Raw genomic sequence first — 26,707 nt, 5'->3', positions numbered from 1 at the left:
GGACAGAACCTGCTTTGTAACAACTGACCTGAAATGAACCGTGGCTGGCCGTGCGAAAGAGACCAGTTACGTCAGACAGCTGGCCGTGTGAGAGAGACCAGTTACGGCAGACAGCTGGTTGGCGGGTTTCTAAAGCTGTTTAGATATTCGACCTGCCCCATCCCTCCTTCAGTTTGTCAGTGTAGGTTTCAGTTAAATAACATATACAGAAGCAATTTAATTATTTCAGTAATTCATCAAGACTGTGCAGAAAAAAGTAAGTTTTGATTTTTAAGGAAACATACCAAAAGTTTTAAATTAAGATAAAAATTCATATTTATTACATGGTAATATTATATATATATATATATCAGTTAAACTGTTTCAGTATATCAACAGATAGTATTTCAAGATTTTTTAATTTTTAATTTTACTTTTAATTTCTTGGTTTTTTTTTTTTTTTTTTTTTTTTGGTTTTTCAAGACAGGGTTTGGAGCCTGCCCTGGAACTCACAGGCTGGCCTTGAACTCACAGAGATCCATCTGTCTCTGTTTCCTGAGATTAAAGGCATGCATCACCACCACCTAGCATATTCCAAGATTTTAAAAGATTTATTTTTATTTCTTTTCTTTTTCCTTTCTTCCTTCCATCCTCCCTCCTTCCCTTCCTTTTTCAAGACAGGGTCTCTGTGTAGGCCTGGCTATCCTGAAACTTACTCTGTAGACCAAGATGGTCTTGAACTCACAGTGATCTGCTTGCCTCTGCCTCCCAAGTGCTGGGATTAAAGGTGTGTACCACCACCCAGTTATTTTTATTTTTTAATTATATACACATGTGTGTCCATGAGTGTGTATGAGAGCTAGTATCTGCAGAGGCCAGCAGTATTGGATCTCCCTAGAGCTCGAGTAACAGGCAGCTATACGCCACTGGGCAGGAATGCTGGGAATCACACCTGGGTTCTCTTTATGAGCAGTACATGCTCTTAACTGCTAAATCATATCTCTGACCTCATATTCCAAGGTCCCCCTCCACCCTGGCTATCCTGGAACTAGCTCACAGTGACTCACCTGCCTCTCTATGAGTGCTGGGATTAAAGGCATACATCTTTTCTGTCTGGCAAAGTTTTTAAATGTATTTTTATGGCAGATTTTCCAAGATTTTAGTTACTATTTTCTTCTGTAGTCAGAGACTGCATGTTCGTTTCCCGGCTGCCCAGACCCAAATAATCACACAAAAACTATATTAATTACAATACTGTTTGGTCAATGACTCAAGTATATTTCTAGCTAGCCCTTACATTTTAAATTTACCCATTTCTATTAATCTCTCACTAATGGACAGGTCTGCCAGACAGAAAATTAACACAGAAATAAGGGAACTAACAGATGTTATGACTCAGTTGGACTTAACAGACATCTATAGAACATTTCATCCAAACACAAAAGAATATACCTTCTTCTGAGCACCTCATGGAACCTTCTCCAAAGTTTACCTCAACAGATTAAAAAAAATTGTAATAAAATAAATATCAGATCACCATGGATTAAAGTAAGAATTCAACAATAATACAAACTACAGAAAGCCTATAAACTCATGGAAACTGAACAATTCTCTTCTGAATTACCACTGTGTCAAGGAAGAAATAAAGAAATAAATTAAAGATTTCCTAGATTTCAATGAAAATCAGAGGACAGCATACCCAAATTTAGCATCATAAAAACAGAGCTAAGAGAAAAGTTCACAGCACTAAGTGGGTACATAAACAAAGTGGAGAAAGCTCACACTAGTGAGTTAACAGAATACCTGAAAACTCTAGAACAAAAAGGAACAAATTCACCCATGAGTAGACAGCAGGAAATAATCAAACTCAGGGCTGAAAACAATAAAATAGAAACAAAAAGAACAATACAGAGAATCAATTAAACAAAGAGTTGGTTCTTTGAGGAAATCAGTAAGATTAACAAATCCTGATCCAAACTAACAGAGAGGCAGAGGGAGAATATCCAAATCAACAAAATCAGAAATGAAAAGGGGGCCATAACAATAGACACTGAGGAAATCCAAAGAATCATCAGGTCATTCTTCAAAAATTTATATTCCACATAACTGGAAAATCTAAAAGAAATGGACCATTTTCTGGAAAGGTACCCCTTACCAAAGTTAAATTAAGACCACATAAATAATTTAAATAGACCTATTATCCTTAAGGAAATAGAAGCAGTCATTAAAAAATGTCTCCCAACCAAAAAAAGGCCAGGGTCAGACGGTTTCAGTGCAGAATTCAACCAGAATTTCAAAAAAGAGCTAATACTAACACTCCCCAAATTGTTCCACACACTAGAAACAGCAGGAACACTGCTGAGCTCTTTTCACAAGGCTACAGTTACCCCATACCCAAACCACACAAATACACACAACAACAACCTCTTTTCATAAGGCTACAGTTACCCCATACCCAAACCACACAAATACACACAACAACAACCTCTTTTCACAAGGCTACAGTTACCCCATACCCAAACCATACAAATATACACAACAACAACAACAAAAGAGAATTACAGACCAATCTCCCTCATGAACATTGATGCAAAAATACTCAATAAAATACTGGCAAACCAAATCCAAGAACACATCAGAACCATCACCCACCATGATCAAATCAGCTTCATCCCAGAGATGCAGGGATGGCTCAACATACAAAAACCTGTCAATGTAATCCACCGTATAGACAAACCAAAAAATAAAAAAACCATGATCATCACATTAGATGCTGGAAAAGTCTTCAACAAAATCCAACACCCATTCATGATAAAGGTCTTGGAGAGAGCAGGGATACAAGGAACATACCTAAACATAATAAAGGCAATATACAGCAAGCCAACAGCCAACATCAAACTAAATGGAGAGAATCTCAAGACGATTCCACTGAAATCAGGAACAAGACAAGGCTGTCCACTCTCCATGTCATAATATCCCACAGATTTGTTCACATGGCAGTTCGAAACCAGAGAGATGGACAGGAAGGGGCCAAGGGTGAGAAAGCCTTCTAGAAGACCCCTGCTCTGAGCCCTGCTACTTCCAATCCAACCTTACCTTTATCTCCACCACTTCCCAATAATGTCATTAGATAAATTATGAAATTTTCAAGGGATAATATGACTTCTGCAAGGGGGCCTATGAGTTGCACTTATCACACACACACCTCATACATACATACATACACACACGCACACACATTTACACCAAGACATGTGTGTGTGTGTTTAAAAATGTTTAATGTGTGTATGTGCTATCTCCTCAAACAAATGGTACATTCAGTACACTTGTGGCATGTGGGGATGGATGTGTAACACTGCCAATGTATTTTGGTTAAGATGGTGAATTTTGTTATTAGTTTACCATACATACATAAACTGCAAAGACAACCGTGGAGCCTGTTAACAGCTTAACCCCACCTAGACGTGTCTGGAGAGAGGGGATAATTTATGCTGTATTACGTTCTAATTATTTACATTCTGATTGTGCTTCAGTTACAGAAATAAAAGACATGTCAGGCATGCCTGGGAAATTCTAGATGGGCACAGAAATGATCCTGTTTGAAGGAAAAAAACCAAGAATCCAGAATATTCCGTCCTACAGTCAACACACTGAGCACTGCACTAGTACACTGTAGTCTCATCTGCTCTCAATTCCCGTCTTAGCTCTGATGTGCTCTTCAGGCTTCAGTGTATCTGAGTGTGATCCAGTCCTTCATTCCAGGCTCCGGTCTGGTTTTACCTGACCTGTCTTGAGAGCCCTGAATTCAGGCGGACCCACTCTCTATCCCAACTCTCTTGCTTCTGGGAACTCCAGTCTATTCTGCTGGAAAACAACTTGAAAATGACCTGTCAGGCGATTCTGCCCGGTCACACTACTTTATCTGTCTGCCAGCGAGGACCCAGCCGCCAATACTACCACCAGCAGCGCACTAACAAGTCAGGGCCTACACTGTGGCAAGTGTTTGGATTTTCACAACGGCTCTAAAAGGAAGTTATCATAATTTGTTTTATAAAGTGGAGACCGACACTGAGCTTACACCGTAAGTATGTAAAGATGACAGAATTCCAACTTAACTCTCTCTGACTGCATTTACTTCAGCTAACAGGACCATTTATTTGATTGACAGGCCCAGCGCTTTTGGCAGGGATGAGAATATCTTAGGAGCCCTCTCCATACTCAACATCCTCCCTGATGTCCAACAGTTACCTACTGCTTAGGTGAATACTGAGCCATGGTTGAATACACGGATAGCCACTGTTACTTTCAGAGGGGAAGGAGTGAGGAAAAACATTTCAAAATGGTAAAAGCTCTCTGTTCCCAATGTAGCTTACATTCACCAGATACACCACACACACACACACACACACACACACCCCACACACACACAGGTTTTCTTCCTCCTAAAGAAGTAATTAAAGCTCCCCGAGCAATCGGGACGAGATCATACAGTAATTGAAAGACGTAACAGTATTTGCTTTGCTTTTTATAGATCTAATCACTGTCCACATGGGCCGAATTACTAAGGATTAATTTGATGTCTCCCTAGTTAGCCGATCAGTGGCTGCTTCTAGACAACACTGACAGGTATTGCGTTTCATGAACAGTAAGCTCCATGTCTGTGTGCCTGGATGGCAAATACTTCATTGACTGAGCCATTTCCCTAGCCTAAAGCCATGAATCGTGTATGTTGAGTTATGTCAAGAAAGTTGTTCTTAAAAATATATAATTTAATTATCTGCACACAGTGATCTGATAAGCAGCCCACAAAGCAGATTTTAACACCTATAAAACACCCCTCCTCTGTCTTCCCCATGTTAAATACACACAGAATCTTCAACTACTTGGTTAGTCTACCCCAGTCTTCATTATCCTGGCAATTCTCCTAGAGACAGGACACAAAGCTGTAACTTCTTCATATGAAGTCTAACAATAGATTCTAAGTATCTGGAAGTTGATTAGACAGAGAAGCTACACAGTTTTCTAGCTTTTAATGATTCTGCCAAAATAACTCATTCAATAACAAATCCATCACAACGGAAGATATTCCAGAGCCACATGGAGAAACAGGGACAGCAAACTAAAGATTATATATGATAAATGTTCTACAATAACTGGACTTCTGTGGCTTCAAGAATACAAACGTGAAGCATTATATCAAATACAAAAGTCATAACCATTAAATATGGGTGCCATTTTAAGACTTATTTTCATGTAAACACGGAGATAACATTACCTCTAAATTTAACCCAGACAAGGTGAAATTCCCTTGGCAGCTGCTCTTGTGTTTAGGACAATCTTTTAAAATAATGGCTACCATACTTATGACTCATTATTTAATGCACATCTTGCTCAAAAGCGTTTATGGGGTAATAAATATCTGTATATCTCTGCAGCCATGAACCTAGATCTTGTGCTTACCACACAGCTTTCAGTAAACACTGAGTCAACTAAATGCACAGAAGTTATAAAGTTAAGGAAAGTTTCATGTGGATGAAGACCAAAGAAGTCCAACAAGCAGATGGGAAGACAGGTCCACACTCCGTTACAAGGGGACCTCAGCTAGGTCCTGTTCCAATGCCATCCGCCTCACCTGGGGAGGGGGGCAGAGCACGGCTTAGGAGCTCACTGGAGAACATGAAGAAATGACCTGAGGAAAGCTCATGTCCATCACAGACTCAAGCTGAATGGAATCGGGGCAATGTCCAAGCTGATTTCCCCATCAAAACGGAAACAGATTTTTTTTTGATTATGAAGATATTAGACACTATTTTTTAAAAATATTAAAAGAAGAAAGGCTAAAGGAAAAAAAATAAAGAATGCCAGCTGCAGGCAGGCAAGACTGTTGAAGGTGCTGGCTGCACAAGCCTGGTTAACTGAGCGCCATCCCTAGGACCCACGGAAAGTTGCAGGGAGAGAAACGATGGCACAGAGCAGCTTTCTAACCGTTACTCCTCTCCTCTCCTCTTCTCTCTCTCTCTCTCTCTCTCTCTCTCTCTCTCTCACACACACACACACACACACACAGAGTAATAAAAATGTAAAAGTTGCTATTCAAAACATGTATTTCAAGTGTGTGAGTGTGGGAAGAAAGCCTGGGAAATGCGTACGGTCTTGGAAACAATAAAGAGATGTCCTTCAGTGGGTGAACGGATAAACAGTACTACACAGGAACTACACAATGGCTCAACATTAAAAGGGAGTGAGGTAGCCAGTGACGAAGACACAGAGGCACCTCAGTGCACACTCCTCCGCCCATGCAGTCAGGAACCATGAAAACACAGTGCACAATCACAGGAGAGCGTCCACAGCAGGGCAGCTATTCTCTACATAGTAATGGTGGGCACAGGGGTCAAAATGTACAGCCCTAAGAATATGTGCATGACTCTTGTGTTTACTGCGCACTCTACGAGATAGTGACGTGTCAGTGTGGATTCATCAAAGGGAGGGACAAGAATAGAAATGGTGAACAAACATAAACAAAGGGAAACCCTCTAAGACATCCTGTACTACCAGATGACATGAAAGTACTTACAGGACACGAGACCGGATCTGTGCGGAGTTTTCTGTAATTACTTAATTACCTTAATTACCTAAAGTGGTTTAAGTAACTAAGTAGATAAAGCGATATCGAGGAACTCAAACTGTAAGCTAGATGTACCTGAGTCCATTCTGATGTCAAAATGACAGACTAAACAAAGCGCACAAACCTTCCAGGTCTGACCTCCACTACTCTAGAAACAGTGCAGTCAGCGTCCCCATGCAGAGACACAGACTCCCTCAGCGATGTAACGAGAGCAGCCTTCTCTCAGAAAACCACCCTAGCCAGGACTCATCTGGAGAGGAACCGAGATCAGGTGACAGTCTACAGGCCACACAGACAAAACCTGGGAAAGACTTGGGAAGAAGACAACTGTATTTCAGATATCTTGAGCTGGACCCTGGAAAAAGAGGGTATCATAGGGAAACCAGTAAAACCCACATAAAGCCTGCACTCTGCCTAACAGTCACTGGCTAACTCTGCGCCCTAGCCTGGTAATGGGGGGTCCGGGGAGCGGCAAGGGCGGAGGTGGGGACTGTAACCACTTGTCTATACACCCAGAAAACAATCCAAAGCAGAGCACCTACTTAAAACATGAAGAGCCTTGCAAACAGAGTCATAAACCCATCAGACTCACAGAGGTTCTTTGGAAAATGTTAGCCTTCTACATTTAACCACATTCGTGCCTTTAATGGTCAGTCGTTTAAATAAAACTTAGCAAAATCCAAAGTTAAGAGAAAGAACACTAAACATTTCTTATCAGAGTGAATCATGAGACACGATGTGCTGCATATTAACAGTTCCAGAACGATGCATATTAGACCAGCAACATTTGCATGACATTATCAGACACACGGATTATAAATTAAGGACCTAGTATTTCACCAATTAATCCTCATCAAGTTTCATTGTACACTGTATTTTATAGGTCACTGTCCTGAGAAAGAGGCTTGTTTACTACATGGTCTTATAATACAGAAATAAATGCCTGGTAAACACGTCCCATACACATGTGGTTTGAGGCCTGAAACTCGCTCGGTAGCTGAGGCTGACTTTGAACTACTGGTCCTTTCTCCTCCTAAACGCTGGTTGCAGGCATGTGCCTCGTACAAAAGGTTATTTATAAAGCTTATCTATACCTTGGATATAGGCTAATAGGTAAACAGCTTTTAAAAAGTAACGTCTTTTCAATGCAATATAGGAATAAGGACCAGTGCAAAGGACACACCGAGGAGAAGGCACTTGCATTATTTCTTTACTGCGAAAGAAATATCCTGGAGTATGTCGAATTACATACCAATTTGTACATTTTGTCCTCTACAGAAACAAACAATTTCTTTCAGTTATGAGATGACACCAGAAGTTAGGGTTTATTGGTCTATTGGTATGCAGGACACCAAGTAGTTTGTAATAATACAGAATTCTTAATTGGCCAGTTGTTAAAACTATCTATGGCTGGGTGGTGGTGGCCCACGCCTTTAGTCCCAGCACTTGGGAGGGAGAGGCTGGCAGATCTTTAAGTTCAAGGCCAGCCTGGTCTACCTAGTAAGTTTCAGGACAGCCAGAGGTACACAGAGAAACCCTGTCTCACCCCCCTACCCCCACTAAAAATAGAAAGAAAGAAAAAGAAAAGACAGAAAGCAGTTAGAGAACCACAGACAGGAGACTAAGGAAGAACTCTAAAGAGCTTGTTGTCCGATCTTTTCTTTAAGAAAGGGAGTAGAAGTTGGGCCCAGAGGAATACACAGACTTTCCAGAGGTCTGACAGTCGTACAAATTTACTCAATTTAACATAAAACTCTTGGTAGTATATTCACAGTCCCGTGTGTTAACTTCCCTTTTTAAAATTACCTGCTGGTGGTTGGGAGAGAGGGCTCAGTGGGTAGGAGTGCTTGCTGCCCTTACAGAGGACCTAAGTTCAGTTCCCAGGGGCAGCTCACGATTGCCTGCAGCTCCAGTTCTATGGGACCCCATGCCTTCTTCTGGACACAGGCACGCAGGAATGCATTAAATACTGAGCAAAACTGGTTTCTATTTTATTTTGTTTCTCGAGACAGGGTTTCTCTGTGTAGCTTTGGAACCAGTCCTGGAATTTACTCTGTAAACCAGGCTGGCCTTACCCTCACGGAGATCCTCCTGCCTCTGCCTCCAGAGAGCTGAGATTAAAGGCGTGCACCACCACCGTACAGCCTACGTTTTTTGGGTTTGTTTGTTTGTTTTTCCTCCAAGTGAAATGAGCTAGTATCTAATTTAGGCATAAACTGTGAGCATCGTCATTTATATTGAAATTTAGATTACATGGTTAGGATTTAAGCAAGAATAATAAGGAATACAAAAAAATTACAACTTCACATTTTACCATTAAACTTCTTATTAAAAACAGAAGTCTAAATGTGATGTTACTCAGAAAGCATTTGGACATTTCCTTTTCCTTTCCTTTTTATATTTATTGATTTGTTTTATGAGTACATGCTTTGCCTGCATGTGTGTACATGTACTGTGTGCACGCTTGGTACTCTCAGAGGTCAGAAGAGGATATCTGACCCCCTGGAACTCAATACGCAGTTGGGAGCCACCACGTGGGTGCTGGGAACCAAACCCAGGTCCTCTTCAAGACAACAAGAACTCTTACCTACTGAGCCATCTCTCTAGCTCCTCTCTTGGACATTTTTCAAACTGTCCATTAAATCTACTTTTGCTACACTAATGATAGAAGAATTTCAGCTTTTAGGTTTGAGCACACTGTTTCCTTTGGCACCCAATCACAATCAGCATACACAAGAAAAATAAAATAAAATTCTGTACCCTGACATCACTTCTAGGTGAAGCTGTCCCGAGACAGTTAAGAAAGCAGGAACATTGAAGAAATTCTCCTCGGGCACCTTCATTTTGCTTGAAGGCTGTAAATAAAAAACACAAGCCATGAAAATCAATTATGCATCTTGGTTGCTTTTTCCAACCACACACGATCCACAGCTGAAAACAACATTGCAGTTAAGCCTGTGCAAGGACTGCATGTACCTAACGCAACACACCTATGCAGGCACTGACAGCAAAGGAGCTTACCAAATAATTTCAGAACACAGTAACCCTTTTACAGGGGCTGCCTAAAACCATAGGAAAACACAGAACAGATACCTACATAATGATTCGTAACAATAGCAAAATTACAGTTGTAAAGTAGCAACCAAAATAATTTTGTGGTTGGGGTTCACCACAACATGAGGAACCATAATTTGGGGGGTCAATTCTATAAGCACATATGGAGAATGGACTCATGCAATCATTCACAAGGTGGGGCAGCCCACATCTGTTTCCAGCTACCCAAGGCTGAGGCGAGAGGATGCTGCATACCCATGAGTTTAGGGGACCTGGGAAATAAAGCAAAGTCTGGCCGCAAGGGTGAAAAAAAAAAAAACCCAAACAAACAAAACAGCAATTCTGAATCTCACAAGTTCAAAAACTACCCCCCCTCCGGGTTATGAATTTAAGGCTTAGGATTGCAATCTTAAATTTATAATTCTAAACAATTCCATTACTAGTAGCTGGCATACTGATAGGTGAGTCTGAGAACACCAAAGTTAAAGAATTTTATTTAATAAATCACAGACTGACAAGCTAATGAGGGACGCTGGATGAAGAAAACAGTATTTGCAGCCGAGGAAATCAGCCAGTGCTAGTGGCAGGGGGATGGCTTGTGGCTACGATAGAAAGGACTTGCACTGGGTCCCAGAAGCAACATCAGACAGCCCGATCAGACGAAGTTACAACCATCTGTAACATCTGCTTCCAGGGATCCCATGCCTTCTGGCCTCTGTGGGCATCAGACGCATACATGGCCTATATCCACACAGACCTACGCACGCACACATTAATGAAAAATAAAAACAAATCTTTAAAATTAGTAAGTGATTAATGGGCAGAATAAAGCCTCTCTCCTGCCAAGAAAACAAGAAAGAAAATAATCTGCTGTAAATAGGAAAGTAGATTTACAGAAAAAGCATGGTTAAATGGCTAAGATAGATGTGCAGAGGTTCTCAAACTGAGCAAGAAATTTAAAAAAGCAAAATACAAATAAGGCATGCTAAGAAAACTTGACAAACATTAGACTGCTAAAAATAACAAAGTTATATTAAGTTAAAATATATTATTAAAAAGTTACATCAAGTACAGGCGAAAATTCAGTGACATACATACACACACACACACACACACATTCAAAGTGCAAAGGCCAGTTTGATCATTAGCACTTCAACAAAACAACTCACACAACAAAGCTCAGGATGCGCACTGTGGGGAATTTGGGGCTATGTATACGTACCCTTCCACCCCAGATATGTTCAAACTGGGAACAGTCAAATATTTTCTGATCTGATGCCTGTTCCAAATCGGGGAATTTGTGCCTGTATTGTAAACCTAGTAAAAGTCCATGGCTGGGAGTTCACAGACCGAGCAGGGAACCCACGACTGTTGTTCTACTAAATGCACGTTATCTAACTACCTTCTAAATATTCATTTTTTCCCTTTTATTGAAACTAGATTTTTTTCCTCACGTAATATAATCTGATTACAGTTTCCCCTCCCTCTATTTCTCCTAGTCCCTCCCCACCTCCTCACCCACCCTTTCTGTCTCATTAGAAAACGAACAGGGTTCTAAGGGAAAATAACAATTAAAAAATGGAATAAAATAAAACACAAACTAACATACTGGAATTGGACAAAATAAACAGAAGAAAAAAACAAGAGAAGGCACAAGAAACAGCGGCCCACTCATTCGCACACTCAGGGATCCCATAAAAACACTAAACTGGAAGCCATAATTCAGTGGTTCTCAACCTCCCTCACGCTGCAACCCTTTAATACTGTTCCTCATGCTGTGGTGACCCCCAACCACAAAATTACTTTCATTGCTACTTCATAACTGTAATTTTGCTACTGTTATGGATCCTAATGTAAATATGTGATATGTAACCCCGTGACAAGGCCATCTGACCCCCACAGGGGTTGCACCCCACAATGCTGCAGGAACCGGTGCAGACCCATGCAGGCCTTGTGCATGCAGCCTCAATCTCTGTGAGTTCGCATGAGCTTTGCATGTTGACTGAAAGGGCCCTGTTCTCCTGGTGTCCCCCATCCCCTCTTTATATACTCTGTCTCCTCGTCTTCAGGGCTCCCTGAGCTGAGGAGAGGGATTTGATGGAGACAGTTTACTTGCAGCTGATTGTTCCAAGGGCATAACTCTCTGTGTGTACTTTCTGACCACGGGTCTTCGTCTGTGCGTCCATGAACTGCAGGAGGAAGTTCCTCTGATGATGATGACTGACCTATGAGTAGGAGTCATTTTATTGCTACCTTGTTTATACTTTTTTTTTTTTAGACCAGTAGATTTTAGTTTTGCCCTACGTCCCCTCGGTCTATCTGGTTTGCCTGCACGCGTATATGTGCACTGTGTGTGTGCCTGGTGCCCTTGGAGGCCAGATAAGCGACTGAGTCCCTGGAACTGGAGTAATGGAGGGTGGGAAGCTGTAATGTGGTGCTGGGAACTGAACCTGTGCAAGAGCTTAAAGCGCTCTCAGCACCTGGGTCATCTCCTAGCCCCTCCATACTAATCTGATCTAAGAATTTTATTCTTTGTCTTGATGTTTAGTTACTCAGGCATTTTTACTCACTTTATTCCGTATGGAGATTTTCTTCCTGTTCTTGCCACTGCAGACTGAACTTGTGTACTGCCTCAATTACAGGTACTTTTGCACAGGACCAGGTCCCATGTCAATTCAGGGTTCTACTGAAGGAACGTTGTTACAGGATGTGCTAGGCACCAGGCTAAATGCTGGACACATTGGTGAGACAGAGACAAGGTCCCCAAGGAAGCCTTTTTTTTTTTTTTTTTTTAAATTTTATGTGTTAACTCAACCAAGCAGAATGTTCGTAATACAGAATTTTCAATTCAGGGCTGGGGTGGAGGTGGGGTGCAGAGAGATGGCTCTGCATATAACACATCTGCCGCTGAGTGTGACAATCTGAGCTCAATTCCTGGAACCCACACGGTGAAAGGAAAAGTGACTCCTGTGAGCACAGGCACACACACAACAGACAGACAGATAAATGTTAAAAAAAACCAACCAAACAAAGACCCTTAAGTAGCATTTTTTGAAAGTGAGTGTGTCTGGATACTGACGAAATCCTTACTGAGTCACACAATGGTATGCTGTCTCCAAGGAACTTAAACCTCTCCCCGGGCTCTGGCTTCTGCAGGTATACTAAGGAATTCTGGGTCACAGACTGCTGCTCATTTTCCTAGCCCAGGGTGGGAGTGGATGAGGCGTGTGATCCACAGAAAATGAGTCACGGCAGGATGCCAGTCACATACCCTGAAAAGCCCATCAAGATTATCGCGAGCCTAGGGCAAAGGTCAAAATCCAGAACACTGACAGCACTGAGCGATGGGGAAGATGGGAAACGGCAGACGCTCGGTGACCATTGATGGGAAGGCAAAACGGTACAGCTACTTCGTTTGTAACACACCTAATTTCTTACAAAACAAACATACACCATGAATCAGTGCCTGTCTGTGTCCCTTTGTATTTATCCAAAAGAGCTGAAAGCTTATGTCCGTATTGAAAAGAAAATTGTATAGGGATGTTTACAGCAGCATTATTCATAGCTGCCAGAACTGGGAAGCAACTGAGACATCTTTTAGAAGGTGAATAAAGCCAGGCGGTGGTGCCGCACGCCTTTAATCCCAGCACTAGGGAGGCAGAAGCAGGAGGATTTCTATGAGTTCGAGGAGAATCTGGGCTATAAGAGCTAGTTCCAGGACAGGCACCAAAGCTACAGAGAAACCATGTCTTGAAAAAACATACATACATACATACATAAATTAGAAAAAAAAGCAGGTGAATAAGCCGCCGTACACCCAGAGAACAGAACACTCTTCAGTAATCAGTCCCAGATAGTACGAACTTTAACCCACTTCTCAAGTAAAAGAAGGTCATCTAAAAAGACTTGTTTGGCTGTTTCAACTAAGTCGCACACCTCACAGCTATGTTTTAGTCAACAAAGGACTTCGTGGGCAATGGTAGTCCCCTGAGGAAGCTAAGAAGTATGACTGTTGGGCCAATCTTGGCTATGGAGTGAGTGCTCAGAGAGCCCAAACTACAAGAGACTTGTCTTGTTGGCTTTCTATTCCTGTGCTAAGATACCATGACCAAGCAGCTTATAGAAGGCTCGCTGTTTTAGTGGCCTAGAGCCCTTGACCCTCATGTCAGGGAGCATGGCAGAAGGAATAGCCTGGAATAGCAGGTGGGGGAGGGGAGGCACAGGCAAGCCTGCCAGTGAACAAGCTAATTCGGAATGCTGTGGGCTTTTGAAACCTCAAAGCCCACCCCCAGTGACACACACACACCTGGAAACATGGAGCCCAACAGTGAAAGACCTTCGCTAGTGGGGAGGAACATTCATGATAGATTTTCTTATATGGAAATCTGGTAAAAACAAAAACCCGAACAGCAAGAAACCAAAGATACCAGGCAAGTCACGGGTGAATTTCAGGAAAGACCGGCTCAAGAAGAGCCTCAGGCAGGTCTTTCAGGACAGATCCTGAAGTGGGCACTATCACAGGAGATGCCTCAAGACCTTCCTACTGGACTAGGATAATGTTTTCTAGAATAAAAAGTTATTAACCTGTAGGAACGGTTAGCCCTGTATCAAAGTCAAAGTATTTCATGAGGGAACCTTTCTCCACAATATCCCAGGCTCCTCTGTCCTTTACTCACAGGAACGATCAACCGCGTGGTTCAGGCCATCAGCCACCTAATTAATATCGACTGCTTTTTAATCTACTTTACAGACTGAGTGCCAGTGTAAGACTTTATGTGGACAAGACCTTTGGGCAAAAATATATAAAACTAACACAACAAATGATTTTTAAAAAGTTCTTCCCACGCTATTCTGTGGCCCAACCAACCTTTTCCAGTCATATAAAAGTTATTGGAGCGATACGGTTTAACTTAGCCTTTATCACATACAACAGGAAAAACAAAAGAACTTCGCGAGTTTATTCTGCCACTAGAAGCTAAAAAATAGTGTACAAAGAGACAGAAAACCAAGAATAACCAAACATTTTAAAATGCGTACAATCAATGTTCTGTTTCTTTTTTAAAAAAATCAAGGTGTACAGTCCTCTGCTTCTTTAAGGATTTCCAAGAAAATATGAAACAAATATTTTGAACTACCTCCCAGTTACCTGTTCTCACAGCAGAGCAAATATAGCTGAGTAATTTCCGTCTCGAGGGAATGAAATAGAAAAACCCACACAAGTCAGCTGTCTCCATGTAAGCTGTGCGGAGGGGAGGGGGAGAGTGAGCGCAGTGAGCCAGCACTGGAGAGGGAGTGCAGTGAGCCAGCACTGGAGAGCCAGCACAGTGAGCCAGCACTGGAGAGCCAGCGCAGTGAGCCAGCACTGGAGAGCCAGCGCAGTGAGCCAGCACTGGAGAGAGTGCAGTGAGCCAGCACTGGAGAGCCAGCGCAGTGAGCCAGCACTGGAGAGCCAGCGCAGTGAGCCAGCACTGGAGAGGGAGCGCAGTGAGCCAGCACTGGAGAGGGAGCGCAGTGAGCCAGCACTGGAGAGAGGGAGCGCAGTGAGCCAGTACTGGAGAGAGAGCGCGCAGTGAGCCAGCACAGGAGAGGGAATGCAGTGAGCCAGTACTGGAGAGGGAGCGCAGTGAGCCAGTACTGGAGAGCCAGCACAGTGAGCCAGCACAGGAGAGGGAGCGCAGTGAGCCAGCACAGGAGAGGGAGTGCAGTGAGCCAGCACAGGAGAGGGAGTGCAGTGAGCCTGCACTGGAGAGGGAGCGCAGTGAGCCCACACAGGAGAGAGAGCGCAGTGAGCCCACACAGGAGAGAGAGCGCAGTGAGCCAGCACTGGAGAGAGAGCGCAGTGAGCCTACACAGGAGAGGGAATGCAGTGAGCAGGCACAGGAGAGCCAGTGCAGTGAGCAGGCACTGGAGAGGGAGTGCAGTGAGCCAGCACGGGAGAGCCAGTGCAGTGAGCCGGCACTGGAAAGAACGCAGTCAGTGATGAGTGTTTACTTAACCTCTGCAGCCAACCAAGGACTCCCATGCCATCCTCACGCTTGCTTCTGTTACTCAGAATCCCAGGATGGAAAAGGGGAGAATAAAATGGGTAAATAAGAAGCATGCCACAGAAACCTGAAAGGCCTAAAAAGTCAAGACTGCATCCTGCTGCCACGCTTATTTCAATCTGCAACGTCAAGTATGGTATGGTATTGAAACACATTCCAAAGTATAGACTTCTCCCCCATCTCCACCTGTGTGGTGCATTGATGTGTGTGTGTGTGTGTATGTGTGTGTGTGTGTGTGTGCTGTGCACGTGTGCAGGCCAGAGGCTGACACTGTGTCTTCCTCAATCACCTCCCCACCTTAATTTTTGAGACAGCTGTCTCAGTGTACTGGAGCTCACTGCATGGCAAGCTGGAGCCCAGGAAGCCCTCAGGATCTCCCTGCCTTTATTAGCACCTGCATTTGGGTTACAGGTATACTGGCACACTCAGTTTTTACATGGGTGCTGAGGATCTGAACTCAGGCCTTTATGCCTGTGTAGCAAGCGACTTACCAACTACTCCATCTCCCCAGCATCAAAGTATAGCATTCCGATCACATAAAACAAAAGGACAAACTTTGCTATCCAGTCTCCAGGGATTTGCAGTTTGGTAATGGGGAACGTTCGTTTCCTATCAAACCTTGTCTTGAACATTGGCTGCTAGAACTGCTAAAGCAATTGTCCTAACAAGTCCTCAGAGTGCACTGCAGAAATAAAAATGGAATCCCGGGAACCAGGAGCAGCACAAACTGCATGGCACTCTGTAGGGCGTGAATTAACAGGACCTGGCTATCTCCCCACTCCCAGCGTGTCCAGTGTCGCTGCACACTTTTCAGCTGCTGTAGATGTGTATCCTGGTACACACTGAACTTCTAAAGAAAAAATAATCTTCCTTTAAAAGAAGGTCTATCTGCATTCCAGCACACCGTGCCCAGCTCTGAGACAGGGTCCATCCTAGCAGCGGTTTGTTGCGTAGGAAAGGAAGTTTTGAGTTCCCACTGTTTGCAAACTCTTTTTCCTGTTGAGCATCTGAGAAAGAACAAGAATAAAAGAAATAAGGACCTGTCACCCTTAAGGTTAGATAGACTGGAGATTTAAAAAAAGCTGCTTTTTAAAATTTTAACTTTATTTTATGTGCATTGGTATAAAGGTGTCAGCTTCCAGGGAGCTGAAGCTACAGGCAGTTGTGAGCTGCCATGTGGGTGCTGAGAATTGAACCGGGGTCCTCTGGAAGAGCAGTCAGTGCGCTTAACCGTTGAGCCATCTCTCCAGCATCCCCCCCTTTTAAAGGGGGGGAAACAATGTGAATGGGAAAAAAAGAAAAAGGAAAGGACATGACTGCTCCTAGGTGTGTGGAGGAGAAAATTTATTATGTTACAGATGTGCGGGGGGGGGGGGGGGGGGGGGGGGGGAGCACAGCCAGAGGCAGGGACAGATGTGCAGGAGAGATAGCCAGAGGCAGGGACAGATATGCGGGGCAGAGCACAGCCAGAGGCAGGGACATCTGGAGAGCCCAGTGGACACGACTTGGAGCCATGGGGGTGTGCAGAGACAGGAGAGCCAGACCAAGAGGCAAGGAGGGTAAAGGGTAGATGAGAAAGACCAGGTAACCAAATGGTTGATTACGTAGGGAAGGCCAGCCCAGCCCCTGGGCTGGAGAAGTTTAGAGCAGGGACTGAGGGATGCAGGAAGAGCCTGGCGGCCAGCTGCCTGAACCTCAGCCATTTGTCCCAGGTTGGAAATCCAACAAAATGTCAAACAACGAAGCACAGGCTGAAGCCATGGATGGTCACGCTGCATTCCACACTAACCAGGGCAGTGCCAAATGCACTTCAGAAATAAATAATGGCAAATTATCAATCCTAATGCAAGATATATGTCTTTTCCACATGTCATTCCTGTAAGTGTAGAGATTTGAGTAAGAGCAGTTCTGCATAGGCTTATTTGAACACTCTGCCCCCAGTTTGAGGCGCTATTTGGGAAGGCTATGGAACCTTTGGGAGGAAGTACACCCCCCCCCCCACTTCCTGTGTGTGGATGAAACCGTGAACAACCAGCTCCGGCCACCGTGCCTGATGGATGCCGTCCCTCTGGAAATGGAAGCTAAAGCAAACCCTTTCTTCTTTAAGTTGCATCTTCTAAAGCAATACAGAGGTAACTAATACAGCGCTACAGCTCCATTCACTTGTTGAAAAACAAACGAGAATATAGCAGTCCTCACTGAATACTGGCATACTCTGGTATACTGGCATATTCTACTGGTAATGGTGAAACTCCACCAGTACAGAGTAACTCCAATGTGCTAAGGCGCATGTGATAATATTCTGGAACAGACAGCAGCCCGGGATGCATGAAACCGTGTCTTAAAATTACACATTAAAAAAAAAAATGTTTCTTTGTGCTCTGGTCAGGACGAGATTAACTACACACAGGTGTAGGATCACATTTCAAATACAGGAGAGCAAAGTTTACGTCTGGAATAAACTTTATTGTGGGTCTCTCTTCCTAGATCTGTCCTAGGGAAAAGTCTGTCCCTTCTTGAACGATTGTGGGAAACTCTTTCAATCCACTCCTCGGTGAAACTGGTAAATATTATTAAAAGAAATAATAAAGCAACCATTAAGGTTTCTCTGGAAACAGTTTCAAGAATGTGTAGCAAACAAAGAAAGATCTATTTAAAAACAATTTACCAAAAATTAGTATGAGGAGCCTATAGTGTTTATATTAGAGATCACGCCCGTTCACCTCTCTTCACAGCAGAAACTCTAGCTAGACTGGAGGTTCTAACCTTCCTAATGCCGAGACCCTTTAATACAGTTTCTCATGTTGTGATGACCCCCAACTTTAAAATTATTTCATTGCTACTTTATAATTATAATTTTGCTACCATTTGTAATGTAAATACCTGATCTGATACTCTGTGGTCTGGTCCACAGTTTGAGAACCACTGACCTAGACTGTTTGCCCTGTAGGTTCCACCCAGGTGGAATGTGGACTCCAGGCCAGGTGAGGTAAACCCAGGACACCTGGAGCTGCTCCCCCCCTCCCCCCCAGGACTCCCTGTCTGAACGAGGAAGCTATTCAGGGTCATCTTTGTTTCTGCCTCTAGCACCAGAGCCCCGCCCAGCTCCAAGATCTTGTCTCTGCAGAGAAGCAGGTCAGACAGCACCAGTCCAGATCTGTCCCCAAAGGCGCTGCTGCGCAGCAGTGTAAGGGAAAGTTCACGCAGAAGCGCGCTCTCCTCTCCGCAAGGGCAGTGATTGCAGCAAGAGGCAACTGGAGACTGGCAGATTCACCGAGGATAAGGCTAAACGGCAGAGATCTGTTAGCGTGCTGGGAAGATGGGGAAGCTGGCTGGGAACAGTCCTTCAGAGGTCAGAACAAATTTACATGCTGGCCAAGAGAAAGATCCTCATATAGGAGCTTGAATTTGATTGAATTATTTTGAGATGCAATTTATAAATTTATAGCCCACGACTTGGTTAAAAATAATAAAGCAATGAGCCTGTGGTCAGGGGAAGAGGCAACCAAAGACAGCCCTGCCCAAGTTAGCAAGTGCCAAGTCTGTATCCTGTGCGCATATTCAAGCTGTACCCCCAAGGTACAGTAATAAGGTCTTCCTGCTGCTGGGGCGGGACATCTCTAGGATATGTAAAAGAACCCCTACAACTCAACTGACTACCAAATGACAAACACATACAATTTTAAAATGTATTTAAAATGCTTCTATATACAAATATTCAACACACGTGAGAAAAGCCACTCACTATCCTTAGTAATTAAGACAATAAAAATTAAATCCACAATGAGACAGCACTCCACACCCCAGGAGAACTATCACCAAAGAGACTGAACATAGAGCACGTACGGAAGGAGAGTGGAACTGGAGCCCTCTTCACAGAAGAGCTGGTGCCTACAGAACAGTACAGCCACCTTGGAAAGAAAATACTGCGACGGGGTTTGAAATGTTGACTAGAAAGTTACCAAATCTGAGAGATATGTGATGTTCATCCCCACAAAAGACTTGCACTAATCCTCTCTTTATTATTACTCATACTTCCCACAGAATAGAAAGTAAGAGAATTCATCAAATGATAGAGGGATAAACATACCGTGGGACACTCACACACTGGAGGACGTACTGGATATAGAAACCTAAGGACCACTTCATGCTGCAACATGGATGAACCTCACACGCCACAACAAATAGACTAAGTTTTATGAGTTCACGGAAAACGCAAATCTGAACAAAGTAGAGTGATGAGAAAGGCTGCTGAGCAGCTCTGGGTTTGTTTCTGAGGTGATAAAGATGTCCTCATACGAAAACACGGTAACTGACTGGAAAGCTCAGCTAAGACACTAAACACTGCAACTATTTTTAAGTCAGCAAATTTAATGGTATGTGAAGCATGTCTAAAAAGTGCTCCTACTTTGTTTGAGACAGGTCTCATGTGGCTCAGTCTGTCCTCAAACTTGCTATATTGTGAGGATGACTTTAAACTCTGATTCTCCTGCCTCCATCCAAACTGAGCCCAAAACTCTGTGTTTGCTAAACAAATTCTCCAACTCAGCTGCATTCCCAGTCACAATAAAACATTTAAACACACACGCCATTTAAAAACAACACACACACACACCCTGCTCTTTTTCCTCATCCCTCAAGCTATCCATCTCTATCTATGTAATTCATCGATAGGCACCTTCTCCTGTGTTTACTCCGTTCACTTCTCTAAGTCTTCTTGCCCTGTTCCTTCCCCCGAATGCCTTCCTGAGGCAGCTGAGTCACGCGGTCATCTAAGAACTTCCTTAAGATTTATTTTTCATTTACGTGTGTCTGAAGCGTACGCACGCCACCTGCATGCAGACAACCACAAAGGCCAGAAACAGGAGCTGGAGTTATGGGCAGTTGTGAGCTACCATGTGGGTACTGGAGCTGAGCCTGGATCTTCTGCAAGATGCCCAAGGACTCTCTTTAGACCCTGGAGCTTCTTCTATCTTCTTAATCAATACTGGCCTAATTTTGCCTGAGATTCCCTATCACCTATAGTCGGTAACACCGTGACCTCAACTGTAGAAACACCACAGTTTCACCTCATTCTCTGACCTACTTTTAGTATGCCACAGCCCCAAATTCATACCTTAATCTCTTTTATCTTTTCAGAGACAAACCACAGATGCTTCTGGAGTTAAGGTGGGACTGCATCCTGGTAAGTCCCTCATCAACTGAAAATATTAAATACTGAAAACACTTGAAAGTTATGGCTTGGCGACATACCACACTGAAGTGTTGGTGTACCTCGAGGAGCACGGAGCTGACTGTAGCTGTGGCTCGTTCGTCACTGCCCTAGCAGCATGAGAAAATATTCCTGTCACATACGATTAGCCCAGAAAAAGACGAAATTTCAGAACACGATTTCTGGGCTGAGGGTTTACTGGTTAGAGTGCTTCTCTTTAGCGTGTTCAGGGCTTAGGTTTAATTCCCAGCAAGGAAAAACCAAAGTTACATTTTGGTTAAACGCTTATCACTTTTTGCAGCTGAAACATTCCAAACAGATTCATCCTAAACTGGGGACCATCCCCGGATGCTCCAACATTGTGAAGATCAAATACGGTTTTGAATTCAGTTGGGACCAAACAGGAAAAAGATACAAACAATAGTATAAAATAAATATCAAGGATGAATAAAGAAGCATGCTCCTTCCTTCATCGCTTCCTGCCAACGCACCAGTGCACGGGCCAGAGCCTCAACTGCATCATCAGCTCCTCTGCGATATTTAGCACAGCATCTTGAACACAGATGGCATCCAATGTGTGCGGAATAGCAAATGAATGCCTTGAACACAGCTTCTTACATATGTATGTTGCTGTCCCCAAATCTTAACAAACACGCCGTCTTAAAACTTTCGTACAGGCAATAGAGATGACAGAAGAAATAAACTACAACAGGGTGGCAGGCACCCACTTCTCCACGAGGACCGGGGTACACATTCTTACTTTGATTGCCCTCAAACCAGTGTGTACTATGTATTATTATCTTTAAATGCTTAGGAATACTTCAATATTGTCAAGGGCAGTGGGGCCGGGGTATAAAGGGCGCTCATTAAAAACAGGCAAGGATTTAAATAGCAAACTCCACTCCTTTTTTTAAAGTAGACACCAAGATTTGCACCATGAGCTTGAAGACGCAGCTAGGAGGAGACTGACAACGGATCCTGAAGGACAGAGTGACATAAGGTGGGCCTGGGGTTCTTCTTCCAGACAACAGGTCTGCAGGTTACGCCTCAGCAGCTGAACTTCTGCAAGTAATGGAGGCAGCACAAGTAGACAGACTGGTGAGACCCGGCCTGCTGGACGGACTGCGGGCCTACAGCAGCAGTCAGCTAGAGCGCAAGTCTTTGGGGGACTCGACAGTCAGGGCTGATTCCACCATGTAAAGTTCCCATGTCTGGTCCTGAAATAACATACATGATCACAGAACACTTCTCACTGTTCAGCTTTAGAAATATATTCTCCTCTTCTTAGTCTGACTCACCTGGTGATCTGCCTTCTTGAGTTATTTACAGGTCAGAAAGCACACGATGGAATCTACCAGATCTGCCTGAGAGATTTCCCTGGTAGCCAATGGGTTATCTCCATATGTGCCACTGAAGTTCAGGACAGCTTCCAACTTGTCTCAGTTCCTCTAAAAGTTCCCTTCTTATTTGTACCGGTTCTTTTAATCTGCACCTTTGAAACCATTAAGTGGTTTAGATTAAGGGTTTATGATGTGTATTTAAGATGGGTATTTTTTTCAGTTTACATTCAGAATACTAAGAAAAGGAGAAGAACAACTAGAAGACCATTTTTTAAAAATCAACTCTTGTCTTTTTTATTTGCTGCCTTCTTTGAATTCATACATACAGATGCTAACTCTTCCATTTCAAATGTTCAACAAGTCTTTTTTTTTTTTTTCAAGTACTGGCATTACAGAACACTATACTTCCCTTGACTCTCAAGTCATTTTTATTTTGCTTTTTCCAAAAAAGCTAATTATAGCCGGGTGGTGGTGGCGCATGCATTTAATCCCAGCACTCATGAGGCAGGGGCAGGTGGCGAGTTCAAGGCCAGCTTGGTCTTCATAGGGAGTTCATAGGGAATATGGTCAGAGCTACACAGAGAAACCCTGTCTCAAAAACAAACAAACAAATCAACAACAACAAACCAGAAAGTTAATTATCATCAAGATTTCTTCACCTTTTGTATCAAGGAAATCATTTGATTCTTATTTTTTAATAATGACGTCAACAGGTGAAGATGGTGTCTTACAGTGACCTCTCTGATAACGTTAAAGAGGAAGAACTGCTAGGAGTCAGAAAGCACAGATCTTGTCAGTTGGCAGAATTAAACGTACAATAAAGCATCTTTTGGGCACAAAAAAGTCAGTAAATAAACACCAGGAACACAAATGTGATGCAACGACACACAGTTCTCCGTGTCTGTCCCCACTGAGTCATCATGTGTGACAGCTAAGCCAGCAAATGCATGGCTCTCAACCGCCCGCGTGTGAGAAGCTGGGTGAGGATTCCACTTCTTCACTGTATCTGGGACCGGGTCTTGTTATGCCCGAAATACACAATGCTCCTGCTTTAGTCATCGAGTGCTGGAATTACATGAATGTAGACACAAGCATGGCCTGTTCTGATAATGTATCATGGTTTCTACCTGCAGTGTGGGCAGGATCACAGTGTCTGGCACATACCACTCTCAGAAGAACTCGGGGCTGGAGAGAGGGAGCTCAGAGGTTAAGAGCGCTCACGGCTCTTGCAGAGAAGGCAGGTTTAGCTGACAGCACCTACAGGAGAGCTCACGTGGATCTGTAAGTCCAGTTCCGCTATCTGGAGTTCTTGTTTGGTGACACAGGAGGTACACACACATACATAAAGGCAACACTCATACACGTGAGATAAAAATAAATCTTTCAAAAATAAACTAAAGATCTTCACATCTTAAACAGAACAATGAGACAAGAGGGGGAAAAAAGCAAAAGAAGATCTAAATAAGAAGAGGCTACAGCATCCTTATTTGCAGATGACATGATTCTATACATCAGAACTGTATTAGTTACTTTCATTGCGGTGATAAAACACTATGACCAAAAAAAAATGATTGATGGGAGAAAGAGTTTATTGGGCTCATGATTGCAGAGGGCCGAGAATCCACTGTGACGAGAAAGAGTTTATTGGGCTCATGACTGCAGAGGGCCGAGAATCCACTGTAATGAGAAAGCACGGCAGCAGGGCAGCACGAGGAGGAAGGTGAGAGGTCACATCTTTTCCCACAGCACAGAGAAAGCTCTCTCTCCCAAAGCCCAACCCCAGTGACATACTTCCTCCAGCAGGGCCTCACCTCCCATACTTCTCCAGAGAGTCCCGCCCTCTGGGGAGGGGACACCTGGGCCTAAGGGTACATTTGGGGGACATTTCTCATTTTAATCACCACAGACCCTAATGACCACCAGACAACTCTTGGATATGGTGAACACTCTCAGCCAAGAGGCAGGCTACAAAACTAAGATACAGAAACCTGAAGCCTTCCTATATATATCAATGACAAATATTGAAAACTAAATCAGGGAAACAATGTTGTTTGCAATTGCCTTAAAATGCAAAAACAAGCAAAAACCCTTGGAGTAAACCTAAGGAAACTAAAGATGACAATGAAAACTTACACACCAGAAGGTAGAAAGATTCCCACATTCATTGATTGGAAGAAGTAACATTGTGAAAATGGCTATTTTACCAAAATCAATCTATAGAACCAATGAAATTCTCATAGAAATCCCAATGCCATTATACTAAAATAGATAAAATACTCTTGAGATTCCTAAAGAAGCACAAAAGATGCCAGACAGCCAAGCAAGCCTGAACAGAGAGAAAGACGGCTGGCTGGTTACCGATGTGTCTGCTGTGCAGTATGGGGTCTGAGGCTGGGTATACAGAGAAAGATGGCTGGTTACAGACGTGTCTAATGTGCAGTATGGGGTCTGAGTCTGGGTACCCAGAGAGAAAGACGGCTGGTTACCGATGTGTCTGCTGTGCAGTATGAGGGCCTGAGTCTGGGTATACAGAGAGAAAGACGGCTGGTTACCGATGTGTCTGCTGTGCAGTAGAGGGGTCTGAGTCTGGGTATCCAGAACCTACATACAAGCGAGGGGCAGTGCACACATCTGCACCCTCAGCACTGGAACTCACTGGCCAGCTGGAAGCCTAGTCAAATCGATGAGCTCCAGGCTTAGCAAGAGACCTTGTCTGAAAAAAATCAACCAGAAAGAGATGGAAGAAGAGACCTGCTGCTGACCTCTGGCCTCCACATGCACACACGTGAACTCCCACACAACTATGTACACACAGTGTACCTCTACACATACGAATGCTGTTACAAGTATCACTCATCTTACGTAATTTCAAGTTATGTTTTAGAGCCATGGTATTAACTAATAATATCAGCATAGAACTGGCAAAGGATAGATACACAGATCAATGGAATAAAATAGAGAATTTAGATATTAAGCCTTCACAACTACTACCATTTGCTTTTTAACAAAAATGGCCAACAAAATTATCCACTGGAAAAAATACAGCTTCTTTGACATATGGCACTAGGAACATTGGATATCCACATGCAGAAGGATGGACCTGAATACCCTGTATAAAAATCTACTCCAAATGGACAGGAGACCCTCATGTAAGACAGAAAGTCTGAAACTATTAAGAGAAATAAGTACAGAAAACACTTCAAGATACAGGCATAGGCCAGGACTTTCTAGTAGCTCAGGAAATTATGCTAGCATCTGACAAGGGAGAGCTCATGAAATTAGAAAGCTTCTGTACAGCAAAAGATACAACTGTGTGAAGATTCTCCTTGGAATGGGAGAAAGGCCTTGCTATCTACGCATCCAATAAAAGATTAATACCTAGAATACACAAAGAACTAAACAACAACAACAAAGTACCAAGAATCAACCCAACTGTCTTAGTCAGTGTTCTAGCTGTGAAGAGACACCATGACCACGGCAACTCTTATAAAAGAAAGCATTTTTTAGTCCGTTATCTTCACGGCGGTGAGCATGGTGTCACTCAGGCAGACATGGTACTGGAGAAGTGGCTGAGAGTTCTACATCTGGTGTGCCAGCAGCACAAGAGAGAGACACGGCCTGGCTCGGACCCTAGAAACTTCAAAGCCCAGTCCCAGTGACACACTTCCTGTAACAAGGCCACACTTCCTGATCCTTCAAACAGCGCCATTCCCTCCTAACCAAGTACTCAAATTTATGGGCTGGGGGAGGGGAGAGGGCATCCTCATTCAAACCCACTGCCCCAATTGACAAGAGGTCTAATGAGGTGAACAGACAAGACGGTTCTGAAAAGGTGAAGTAAAAACGGCCAATAAGCACATGAAACCCAAGTTCATCCTCGCTAGCCTAGTAATACAGATTAAAACTACACGGAGATTCCACCTCCCCCGTCAGAATGGCAGTCCCTAAGAAGCAACAAGCCATGCTGTCGAGGATGAGGACAAAAGAGAACCTTCACACCCTGCTGTTTACAGTGTGAACTCGTCTGACCACGAAGGAAATCCCTACAAAAGTTCCTCAAAAACATCAAAACCGAATCTACCACATAACCTAAATATATCATTCCTAGGTATTTACCCGAGAGACCTCAAGTCAGCCTCGGGGAAATGTCTGCACACTGGTGTTTACTGCAACTCAACGGCCGCGTAGCAGAACCATCAAACGTGGCATATATGCCCAGTGCAAGTTCGTTAGGACAGATTGCACGTAACCCAGGCTAGTTCTGAACTTGCCATGCAGCTGAAGGTCACCAAGACTTCTGATCCTACGGCTTCCACCTCCCAGTGCTGGAAGTACTAACAGCACCACACCCTGATTGAGACGCTGGGAACTGAACCCAACTGAGGCTCTGGCGAGAATCCTAGCAAGTGAGCTAATTTCCCAGCCCATAAAGAACAAAGATGCTATTTGCAGA

The 26,707-nt window shown here is 43.5% G+C and overlaps 1 protein-coding gene across 1 annotated transcript in view; it reads right to left on the bottom strand.

Annotated features, from left to right (window-relative positions):
- Positions 1 to 26,707, bottom strand: part of LOC121458963 (probable asparagine--tRNA ligase, mitochondrial) — a 75,417-nt gene that overhangs the window by 33,454 nt on the left and 15,256 nt on the right. Inside the window, exon 6 of the mRNA XM_041668407.1 lies at positions 9,365 to 9,459. Within this exon, the coding sequence (XP_041524341.1) occupies positions 9,365 to 9,459 (95 nt within the window). The remainder of the gene's footprint in view (positions 1 to 9,364; positions 9,460 to 26,707) is intronic.

This window comes from Microtus oregoni, unplaced genomic scaffold (assembly GCF_018167655.1).
Source record: "Microtus oregoni isolate MIOR12 unplaced genomic scaffold, Mior012 000018F_ref0000195, whole genome shotgun sequence".
In the NCBI taxonomy this organism is placed as follows: domain Eukaryota; kingdom Metazoa; phylum Chordata; class Mammalia; order Rodentia; family Cricetidae; genus Microtus; species Microtus oregoni.
The sequence above is the reverse complement of the archived record's forward strand: the minus strand, read 5'-3'. Positions and strand labels throughout refer to the sequence as shown.